Raw genomic sequence first — 12357 nt, 5'->3', positions numbered from 1 at the left:
ACAAGTCAATTTATTATTTTTGTTTTATTTTCATAACAAAAACATTTTCTTTCAAAACAAAGCTGTGTAAGAAAAATCTACACGATGCCCACATTACACCCGGTCTAGCACACAAGACAAATGGGCAAACTGGGATACAGGTTGGCTGACATTCTTTTCAGTAACACAATTTAAAAACAAATAGGAAAAAAGAACAAAAAAAACTCACATGAGAGGGATAAAGGGTGAAAATGGAAACGTTAGGCTTCTCGTAACTCCAGTGAAATGAGCTGCTGAAAATCACAGAAAGGCTGATATAAATAACCACTGGTTTATCTCATTAACAGAAAGACCAGTACCATCGGATTAAATCTAGTCAATGAAACAGATATTAGAAAGTGTCCTATGAAGAGCCTCTGTGTGACATCTGCTCACTGGAAACAAGTGATTGATAATCACAGAGCCACATTCTCCTTCATCAAGCTGATTGAAAGATCCAATCAGTCACCAAAAGTGAAGAAGGAATTGAGGCAGAGCGTAGCTCAATCGTGATGTACATACTGAAAAGCGTCATTTTTAAACTAACAGGGGGATGTTTTCTTTTAAAAAGCTGCACAACCATTTGCTTTATTTGTATGTTTTTAGGAGTCTTAAGGAAGTTCATGTCCCAACCATCCCCTCATCCATGGGAGAGAAGACATGGGCAGCATTTGGGTCTCAGAGGTCTAGAGTGGTTTAGACCAGGCTCATAACTCATCCTTCTCCAGATCGTCCAGATCCACATCGCTCAGGTCAATGTCATCCTCCATGGGCAACTGAGGAAAGGCCAAAAAAGGGGGTTAAGAACAGGAAAGGATGACATCCATCCACTCTCAGTGTACTCTCTACTCACCACTCCGTCTTTCCCATCCCAAGGCTCCACAGTGTTGATCTTAGGCAAAGCTCCGCCTCCCACCGTAGCAGTGGAGCCACGGCCAACAGAAAGTTCCCTGCATAAATAAAGACATTAATAGTTTAACAACATAAAACAGGCTGACAGTTAGAAGGGCCATTATAAACAACACCTTAAATCTACTGTATGTTAACAGTCTCTGTGATGTAACTTGTTTCCCAGTAATATAAACTCCAGCCTTCTGTTACCTGAGGAATTCGTGGATGCCCGTTTCACTGAATGAGCCTTTAAGCAGAGCGAACTTCATCTTGCGAGCATTAATGGCTGCCATGGCGGGATAGCCAAATCCACCGATTCCCAGAGAGGCCTCTAGCTCCATCTGTGCCCCTGCTTCAGTCCACAACCAACTGTAGAGAGAGGAAAGAGTGAGACGTGTATGACTGCATCCCGATCTCTATTCCCTAAAGTCTCGTCTCTGCCACACAAGCAGCGACATGTACTGGTGTTATTTATGGGCAGGCTGATCTCAACTTGTATTCTGGATGATGCTGAAAATACTGACCCCCACATCTTCTTCTTGTATTTCTCTGCCATCATCTTCATCACGTCCAGGTAAGAGTTTCTTCCAGATGCACCTGCAAGCATAGAGAAAAATCAAATTAACAGTGTTGTCGTTGCTGCTTATTTAGGGATGCAACAATATGAAAATTTTGGCAGATACAGATAACCGATAATTCTTTATATTTGAAAGCCAATATTATTTTAATATATTATTTTTATCAGCCAATATATTGGCTGATAAATCTGAATGAAAATTTATAGAATTTTTGAGAGCCTGATAACAAAAACAAAAGTCTCACCATTAAAAGCCATGTCCCAAGCACACAATTATAATGTTCTCATTACAATATTATGTAGCCTATATGACAGACTTGCATTGTACGTTGTACTTAACTGTATTTTCCTTTTTGAAGTTATTTCAATCATATTTCAAGCAATTCATAACCATCATTGTGGACAGTGCACATCTGAAGTGTCTCACCTGAAGGAAAAATCGGCTTTATTATATCGGCTAAATTTTCTCATTGAGCCGATAACGATTACATAAAAAATTAACATATATCGGCCAATGCCGATATATGGATATACTACTGTTTTTGTTTACTAGAACTAGTACAAATTGGTGGTTAATTGAAAATTAAATAATTACATGATAAACAAATGAAAATTAGAAATATTGCCAACTAAATGAAATAAAACAAGTATTAAAATTACTAAAACTGGAAAAAAAAAAGCTACATAGAAATATATATTATTATATTATATTATATTATATTATATTATATTATATTATATTATATTATATTATATAAAACTAAAACGAAAAATAATGACAATTACTCAAACGTCAGTAAACTAAAATGAAAGCAAAATAAAAATGTAAATTAATAAAAACTGCAATAATATATAATACTAAAATTGCACTGTATATTAACCATCAATCATATGTTCCTAACATATTGGTGTCTTACACAGTAAGTTGAAAATGAAGTCATCACTTACAAATGACCATTGCGAATAAAAATAATTTTTTTAAATCATATATTCATATTAAAATAATTACGAACAATTATTTTTAGGTTACAACTGGTATCTAATAAATGGTGGATATTAAAATTCTATACTATTTTAGTAAAGAAAAAAAAAATCTTTTTTAATTTAAACTAAATTTAATCAATTTAAATGCAACAAGTGAATTGAAGCATCACCGCATTTTAATGTACAGTATGAAAAAAAAAAATAATTTTGAGATTTTCTAAAGATTACAAGTGAATGTTTGATGACAGCAAATGTAATCTAAATGTAAAAATAAAGTAAAATGACCATGCACAATTAAATATCCAATAATCAAATAATAATAATAATAATAATAATAATTCTTTGATATCATCATCATCATCATCCAATAACCTATAACCAATATGGCACCAATATATTGTGCATCCCTAGTGAAATGACTGTTTAAGAGGCTTGTCATTTTCACATTTTACTTCTTAAAAACAATAGTTTTGATGAAATCATTTGATGTGTTTTAGGTTGACGTTGTATCATACCTGTGTCTAGAATGTGAGGCAACACCGCTATGATACACAGCTGATAGTCCTCGCAGGTCTTCTTCAAAACCTCTTCACTCAAAATCTAAATGAAATAAACACCACATGAATATAAACCAAACTATACCTATTATAAACTAACGATAAATTATGCATAATTGCATGCAACAAACCTTAAACCAAACCCTAATCCTAACCCTCTAGTAAGCACATGTAGTTCATTAATATTACTCAGTACTTAAATGTATAATTACACTGTAATAAGGACACCTTAAAACAAAGTGTAACCAAATAATAGACATTAGTTACACCATATTCTTTAATATGATAAAAATAGAAGAGAAAACACACACCTCTTGAAGGTCTGGAGGAGGGATGTTATCAGAGAAGAGGTCCAAGGCACGAGCAACGATGTCAGATCGGGTACGTCCCCCCTGATAGTCCTCTGGCTCCTCTCCTTTACGAAAGATCTTGATGGTGGGGAATCCTCGAATCTACCAATAAAGACAGCAGAAAAGATGCCATTAGTGAACCCAATGACCCGAGGAGAAAAAAATGGCTCACAGAAAAATAGCATAAGGAAAACAGACATTCAACAAAAATGAGCTAATAAAAATGTTCATCGTCCAAAACAAATGAATATTTTTTGATAAGGACATAATTGGGATCTGAAAATAAATTAGGGACAATGTAAGAATTATTTATACTGAAAGACATCGAATAAGTACCCCATAGCGGCTTGCCAAGCCCTGGTGAACAGTAGCATCCACAGCACCCAGTTTCACTTTACCCTTCGTCTGCTCTTTGACTTCTGTGGCGGCTGCTGTCCATTCCGGCTCAAGACTGGAAACATTAAAGAAAGTCAACATGGGAATGCCCAGCCAGCAGAGGAATTTCATTGTGTCTTTGAATCCTTGTAAATAATTGATCATGGATTCAGCGCTTCAATAATGCATGGCGCAGCATGTCAGGTACTATTTCAGTGGAATGACAGACGGACAAGTCTTATGATGTATGCGAGACACGGAGAAAGCCACATACTTTTTGCAGTGTCCACACCAGGGGGCGAAGAACTCCACCAACCAGACATTGTCGCTGTCCAGCACGGTACGGTCAAAGTTATCATCGGTCAGCTCCACCACATCCTTCTTATTGCCAGCACCGCCTCCACTCTGATCACAACATCACAGAGGAGTCTATCAATGGTAGGCAAATAAAGCAATATGACAACAAAATCTTCATGCAGAGCTTCAATACCTGTCTGCTGTAGTCTGAGCCTCCAGTCTTTCCACCAAGTCTGTCTTTGACCAGAGAGCGAAGAGCATTCAGAGCTGCGTCTACAATGGCCTGACTGGTACGGCCACCTAGGACAGAGAGAGAATGAACTCTACTTAGGGAGGAGCAACACTTTATGGCCATAAAACATTTTCTTTACATGCATGCCAAGATGTTTTATGAAAATGCAGTACTGAACCTTGGTAATCCTCTGGTTTTTGTTTGTTGGCTCCAAAGATCTTGATCGTTGGGAAGCCTCGGACTCCATACTGGCCTCCCAGGGAGTTGTGTTGGTCTGCATCCACAGCACCCACCTTCACAATGCCCTGTACCAAAACACAAATGCTATCAATGATCTTTTTTATATCCATTTTCACTTTTAGATTGATCCAATTTACAACTGTAATGAGACAGGCTGCTTGTTACTTCCAAATTTTAAGATACAAAAATAAGTGATGGGAATCATAAAGTATTTAAAGATTCAGGTTTCGATTCATGCTACATTTAACAAGTATGGTTCCAAAACAACACAGTTCTTTTAACGCTTTCCCCACCATTGACTGAATTTTCCGTCATTTATGAGACAACGCTTCTCCATCATTGATGGAATTTTCCAGCTTTCCGTGTTTTCAATGTTATATGATAATTACACATCTTCTGAAAGAATACAGAATCTCCAGATCAAAACACAGGCAAAGAGGAGGAGAAACAAGCGATAAAAGCATTGCTTGTGCACTTTGTAGTCTTTGAGAAACAAACAAAACAAAAAATAAAACAAAAACAAAACACACACACACACACACAAAAAAAAAAACGTTATTAGCTTTTTGTTTAAAATGTTGCTTTTCCAGTGTTGATAAAAAAAAAAAAGAAGAAAAAAAAACGAAGCTTTTTTTGTTTAAAAATCACAGGCTTTCTTTTGATATACTGCATGTTCGGATATTCATACAAGAAAATATTCTCGGGGCCTTTGATGAATGGCAAGTTTAAAATAAAAGGATTTTTTTTTTAAAATAGAAATATTTAGTTTCTATAAATGTCACATTTGAAAAATGTAATGCATCCTTGCTGAATAAAAGCATTAATTTCTTTTAAAATTTAAAATCTTACTTACTCCAAAACATTTGAATGGTAGTGTATACTACATTTTGTTATCTACACTTAGGAAGAATGCAAGTTCAATGAATCATTTTGTGCCAGTAAAATGAACCGGTTCTGAATAAGCCACAGTTCTTGATTGTCAAGCAAAATAGAAATTTCTGAAGAAGTGTAATTTATTATGTAATCTTAAATTCAGAATTTACCTTTAAAGCTGTGGCTGCTTTCTTCCATTCAGGAGCCAAGCTCTTGCAGTGACCACACCTTTAAGAAAAAATTGCAGGTATTGCACATAAACATCTAAACACCATCAGGAAACATGCATCTACACAGGTGTAATAATGATTCTCATGCCTGCATTATGCATCATTTGCAAACTAAGACTAATGAGATGTAAAACAATGCAAATGAAGTGCATAAAGAGTAAGAGTAGCTATGACTCATACTTTCAATTTTATACAAGAAAGCAACAGATTGGGCTGATTCAGCACCAGCATTTCAGACAGTAACCTGATCTGTAACTACAGATCTAGAGATCTCTATGAGTGACACATATCCCGGTTCCACCAGACTCTCACAACTTACCAGGGGGCATAAAACTCGACCAGCCAGAGACTGTCACTCTGCATGACTTCCCTGTTAAAGTTGGAGGGGTTGAGTTCAACCACATCATCACTGGCAGAGTAGAGACCGTGGACAGAGAGAACAGTCAGAGAACACGCCAACACACCTGAGAAGATCAAGAAGGAGAAAAAATAGTTAATAACTGCATTGTTTTGTAAAATCAAGAACCACAGCATGAAACACTGCATATGGTTCATAACAAACAGGACTTTCTAATACCAGACTCTACATACAAGAGATGATTGCAGAATCTCAAAATTGTGCATTTAATTATTATTCACAAATTGTTCTTGTGCAATATGAAGATGAATTTGCTACAATGTACAGGCCCAACCACCACTTTACAACACTAACTATATTATACTATAGTATTACTCTTACATGTACGGATTTAATGTTAAAAAAAAAACTTCATAAAACACTCTTCAGTTGGTTTACAGAATTTTTTTTCTACTTTTCCATTTTGTCATATTAACCTCCAAACTACTTCTACATGCTAACTAAAGTTAGTCTCCCTACACCTGACAGTTTGCTTGCAAACGCATTTGAGTCAATAAAACGCGTATCTACAGCTGAGTTAACGCCTTTGTATCAATATAACTCACCCAAGAGCGCTCGCATGGTTGTTCTTTGTGTCTAGGCAGTATCTTGTTCAAGGCTTCTTCTTCAGGCTGTGTTAGTGCTGTGTGAGCCGCATGAACTCTCCACCTCACTCACTGCATCACACAGCCGGTCTCCAACCAGCAGCGTAACAACACAACACAGTCGTACCGTGGCCCGCGCTGATTGGCGCGCCTCCACCCGGAGACGACCTTAGCCAATAGGAGCTCGACGTGTAGTTCTGTGCCTTGGTGAGGTACGGTGGCTATGAGGTGGCAAAATAGTTTAATGAAATGTACAAAAGTAATTATGTATTGTAACAAAAGTAATATATAATGACTAAACGTTGCTATTTTCTTTTCCAATACACCCACGTTACCCATTTTAATGTAAGATAAAGACAATTACATACTTGTGACATTTAAAATGCTATACTTATATGAATTAGGATGTAATAATAAAATATAGACGCATGTTCAAAGAAAGATTTTAATTTCAGCCATAATATCATCAAATTAACATAATAGGTAGGAAATTACTTTAAGAAACATCCTAACACAAAGAGTATACAAATATAAGGGTGTTCTTCAAGGGCACTTTTTTATAATATACCTGTGATTCATAAAAACTAGCAAATTCAAAAGTTTTTATTACGTATTTAAACCAAAGACAATATAAGCTATTTTAAGTAAATATAATCATTAGAATATTATTGATTGTGCACATCTAGAATGTCCCTTTTAGCTGTAATTGTGTAAAATTAAGCAAATAACATGATGAACATAATTATATAACTATTATAATACATAAAATGTCAGCTGTGAAATTAGCCTTAGCAAAGGTCAACCATTTTATTCCATTAAAATGTTTAAAATGTCATTTGCATTACTTCTACCACAGAATGTTATTAAACACAAGTTGAGATGTGGAGGAAATGTTCATGACGTTCAGAAATAAGACTAAAATTCAAATATTTGTGTGATAGACACTGTTAAACACTGTAATTAGACAAATGTATTATATCAAAGTTTTTTAAGAGAGTCCACAGTGCCAAAAGAACTTATAGTTGAGGAACACCCATAAAAAGCCTCTATACATTCTGTTGTCAAGAGCCAAACACCATTTAATAATATTAATAACAGACAGATGATCTCATACTCACATTTGTGTACAATATATATAATGCCATGCTTTTGTAAATTAATGTATTTAAATGTATTTAATCAGCAGTGATTTTAAATGATGCCATCCATTTCAATAATCTGTTTTGTGCATATTGTGCTGGTAGCAGGTGATTGATCAGGTTATCCTGAGATGTTGAAGATCTTCTGGGTGAAAGCTGAAGGCAGAGAAAAGAACAGGAGGCCCAAAAAGATCAGCCCGGTTATGCTGAGCAGAGTCACCACTGTGGCCAACTTATACTGCCGCCAACCCATTATGCAGGTCACCCGTATTGGACTCAACAGCCACGACAGGCTAGTAGTTGGACGACTGTGTGAAAGAGAACAGGGTTTTATCTCACACACATCCATGCATACCCACACAATGGAAACAAGAATCATATTTTTATCTCAATGAGTTCATTTTATTGTTTTCATACCGACAAAAATAAATAAATCAATCCATATTGCACACTTGTAAACAAGAATTAAAAATACACTCTTTTTATATAAACAAGCCAAAATCAGTGCAAACAAGTCAATGGTCAAATGCCATTCATTAAGTAGAGCAACAGTACATAGCAAGCAAACAAGTACATACCAAGTAAATATACACAGCAAGCAAAATCAACAGTAGGAAATATAAGAAAGAGCATTCTATTGTTTTATTTAAACTTGAAATGTCAAATGAAACATCATTCCCTTACTAGTGTCTGTGTGTTTCTCTAAAGGATAAACAATGTTATCTTACTGGAGTGCAGAAGATTTGTGTCATGGACTAAAAGTGCAAACATCAAGGCAAAGTGTAATCAAATAACATAGTGTATATATGATGCCGGCAACCCTATCATACACTTTTTTTTTTTTTAGACCATAGCCACTGATGAACAAGTCATCTTTCTTTAGACAAAGGTGCATGCTTATTGTGGTTTTAGCAGCGACACATACACTTCTAGACGATAACAACAAAATCTAAGAATTTGAAACAATGCATTCATATGAACATCTGAACGCATACCAGAAATGCTAGTCCAGCCAGTTTATTTAATTTTGTACCAAAAATAAACAGTGCTGCTTTCATTTTCTCCATATGATTAATCAATCTTCAGACAGATAAATAACATAATTGATCTTTTCCTGGTAAGACATGCAAATTGATACCGAAAAAGTCAAGCTATTTGATACGTTATGCTTAGAGTGCAACTATGAAGGATGGTAAACTCTTGAGATATAATTTGAAAATAAAAGAAGTGCTGTAAATTGTAACCACATATTAGAAAAGGGACACTTGAGAGGTCAAGGGCAAATTAGAATCTCTCAAATGAACCTTTCTGACCCCTCTTTAGGCCCCAAGCAGCTTCTTGACCAGATAGCCTGGCATGCTGTAGAGAAACAGGCCCACCATGATCAGCAGCAGCAGAGCCAAGACGATCTTGATGATGAGCCACTTGTAGCGGTTGCATATCAGGTAACGGATGGCCTTCAGCGGGCTCAAAAACCACAGGAAGGTGGTGTCAGGCCGGCTGTGATTGGAAGTGGTGGAGGTGGTGAAGGGGTTGCAGGTAAGAAGTGGTGAGTTGAAAGGTGAAACCATGGATGATGGAGGAAGAGAGGTAATACAAATGTTAGTGGTTAGTAAGATGACTGGTAACAAGACTGAAAAGTTGTAAAATCTCTTAAAGGCATATTAACCATTTAAAGGGATAGTTCACTTAAAGGTGCTAAAGAGGATATTTTGTTTTATACATTTTTGCAATATTACTTGAAACTGTCTTTACTAACTGATAAAAGACTATTTATTAGGTGCACTGAAAGGAATAATATTAATATACATCATCTGTGCACGAGGTAGGGCCTTAAAAACATCAGCCAATCGTTTACACGATCATCGCATAAACGATTGGCCCTCTGGCTTGTCAATCACTGCCATGACGTTCCTTGTGAGAGACGTGCGCGGATTGGCCCTCTGGCTTGTCAATCACTGCCGTGACGTTCCTTGTGAGAGACGGGCGTGGTTGCGTGCTCCAGTTACTTTCCACATTCCACAGGCGCCGCATGCAATGTTTTTGTCCGGAGACAGGAGTAACAACTGCAGATTATGAGTTACCTGCGGTGAGTCCGACATAATGAATCCACTAACACAACACAGCGAATGCCGGTGGTAAACACTCGTGTTCCAATACGAGTGTTTACGAGTTTTGGGAGGCGTTCCTTCGAAGGAGGGGGGTTGTTCTTAAGCATGCGCTCATTTCAAAAACTCACTAACAGTCTTTGCTTTCTCAGTCGACGAAAAGATCCTCTTTAGCACCTTTAAAAGGACAGTTCACCCAAAAATGAAAATGTGATATTTATCTGCTAACATCCAGGGCATCCAAGATGTAGGTGACTTTGTTTCTTCAGTGGAACGAAAAATAATGATTTTTAACTCCAACCGTTGCGGTCTGTCAGTCGTATAATGCATGTCAATGAGAATTCCATCTATAAGAGTCAAAAAACCATGCACAGACAAACCCTGCGGCTCTTGACGACACATTGATGTCCTAAGACATGAAACGATTGGTTTATGCGAGAAACTGAACAGTATTTATATAATTTTTAACCTCTAATATACCACTATGTCCAACTGCCTTGAGCATCCAGTTGGTGAGGTCTGAAAACACGCTCTGATGACGGAAGTGATCTCTCGCATGTATATGTCTAAGGTTGCGAGCGATCACTTCCGGCATCAGAGTGCATTCAGACCTCACCTTCTAGAGGTAAAGAATGATATAAATACTGTTCGGTTTCTCGCATAAACCGATCGTTTCGTGTCTTAGGACATCAGTGTGTCGTCACGAGCCGCAGGGTTTAATTTGGATTTGTCTGTGCATGTTTTTTTGACTCTTATAGATAACTGACATGCATTATACGACTGACAGACCGCAACGGTTGGAGTTAAAAATCATCATTTGTGTTCTACTGAAGAAACAAAGTCACCTATATCTAGGATGCCCTGGGGGTAAGCAGATAAACATCAAATTTTCATTTTTGGGTGAACTATAAAAATGAAAATTTGTTAATGTCACAGTGAACATGAATATTGCAGTGTTTATTATAAATGTACATATATATAACTCCCACTTGCAATGACATCTCTTCTCTGATGACGTGTGCGCCAGCGCACTCACTTGAGATCGCAGCTATTACAAACCACAACAATCCAATCAATTCCCGATGGACAAAATCAAGTCCCACCCTGCATTTTTTTTCTTGTTGGAGAGGCCGTTTCACTAGGGACTTGGGACTACATCCCAATAGTAAAAAAAAGGCTATTGCAACTTCCATTTCATGGCCACTTTAATGCCATTCTAAACCTGTATGACTTTCTTTTGCTGAGCACAAAAGAAGATATATTAAACAATGTTTTCTTGTCCAACACTTTTGTGTTTCACAGGAAAAAGAAAAAGCCACACAGGTTTGGAAGCACAATAGGGTGAGTGAATGATGGCACAATCGTAATTCCACAGAGCTGATAAAAACATTTGCCTAGGTCTGCCGCGTATGTGAGTGATACTATAAATTTGCAGTGGATTTAGCCCAGAGAAGTAAAATGACAGACAACAAAGGTAAGTTCAGAAAGCACAGCAGCAAACAGTCGACTAAAAATATAATAAAATCCATAATAAATAATTCAAGTCATTGCCTAAACAGACAACCTGAGGCAAATGACAACCTCTAAGACCCGAGGTACAACACAGCACACAGATATGCAGTAAGAAAGAGGTGGGATGACAAAATGGAAAACATTTAATCACCCTCAATCCCTCAGGTCAATGTTGTAGGCCTTTAAAAATGGTATGAGTAACAAAAGGACAGAAATACACTGTGAATGGTGACATTCCACAGCTTGAGCTTAAAGGTTTGCTCAGAAAGAGACAGAAAGCAGAGAAAACAGAGGCAGTGAGAGTGGGCTACCAGTGGTCTTCCCCTCTCTCCTCACGCCCCTAGGAGTTTCTTGACCAAGTATCCAGGAATAGAGTAGAGGAAGAGCCCAACGAGGAGTAGGAGGAGCAGCAGGGCCAGAGCCTTCAGGATCAGCCAGCGGTAGTTGTGCCAAATGAAGTATCGTATGGACTTCAGAGGATTCATGAACCACATTAGACTGGTGTCTGGACGACTTTTTCCAAAACAGGAATGGGGGTTGGAATGAAGGAAACGAGCGGGAAAGGGTAGGCGAGGGAAAGGGCAGTCACAGGAGGAAGGAAGGATGTGAAAGAGGAGAGTGGGAGTATTAGAAAGGGAAGTTAACACTTTCAGAGGGGCATTCTTCACTGGAGAGAACGCTTCTGACTTAAGCCCACTTTGTGTCAGTGTTTGTGCCATACCTATAATTATCTACAGTATTTATAAGGGTTATATTCTATAGCTGTATAATTAGCACATCCTCATCAGATAGACTTTATATCCGAAATAATCCACGTATGCCGTCTACAATGGAAGCATGTTTCCACCTCAGACTAATCAATAAATTAATAAAAGGGTAAATGTTTGTATTTTACACATGCAGTTCTTTTGAAGATTCTATTCATCAAAGAATCCTGAAAAAATATATCTCAGATTCCACAAATATTTCAAG

General features: G+C 37.2%; 2 protein-coding genes across 17 annotated transcripts in view; both read right to left on the bottom strand.

The window, feature by feature from the left end:
- Positions 1-9: 9 nt before the first annotated feature.
- On the bottom strand, positions 10-6745 carry pdia6 (protein disulfide isomerase family A, member 6). Its single transcript, XM_048206869.1, has 13 exons — positions 6588-6745; positions 5944-6088; positions 5565-5622; positions 4460-4586; positions 4243-4349; positions 4027-4157; positions 3714-3828; positions 3339-3479; positions 2986-3070; positions 1434-1506; positions 1120-1278; positions 872-968; positions 10-794 (listed from the first exon to the last, which is right to left on the bottom strand). Exons 1-13 carry the CDS (start codon positions 6601-6603, stop codon positions 726-728), a joined length of 1323 nt encoding a protein of 440 aa, XP_048062826.1. The 5' UTR covers positions 6604-6745; the 3' UTR covers positions 10-725.
- A 312-nt stretch (positions 6746-7057) lies between these two features.
- Positions 7058-12357, bottom strand: part of otofa (otoferlin a) — a 93476-nt gene continuing 88176 nt past the window's right edge. For 8 of the 16 annotated variants that reach the window (XM_048206860.1, XM_048206849.1, XM_048206855.1 and 5 more), the window contains one exon: positions 7058-8073. In XM_048206860.1, the coding sequence (XP_048062817.1) occupies positions 7887-8073 (187 nt within the window). In that variant the 3' untranslated portion in view covers positions 7058-7886. Of the gene's footprint in view, positions 8074-8145; positions 9266-11696; positions 11899-12357 lie in introns of those variants that run through there. The other 8 variants (XM_048206853.1, XM_048206865.1, XM_048206852.1 and 5 more) reach the window with 2 other exon arrangements.

This window comes from Megalobrama amblycephala, linkage group LG11 (assembly GCF_018812025.1).
Source record: "Megalobrama amblycephala isolate DHTTF-2021 linkage group LG11, ASM1881202v1, whole genome shotgun sequence".
Taxonomy (NCBI): domain Eukaryota; kingdom Metazoa; phylum Chordata; class Actinopteri; order Cypriniformes; family Xenocyprididae; genus Megalobrama; species Megalobrama amblycephala.
This window is presented reverse-complemented; position numbering and strand designations above follow the sequence as displayed.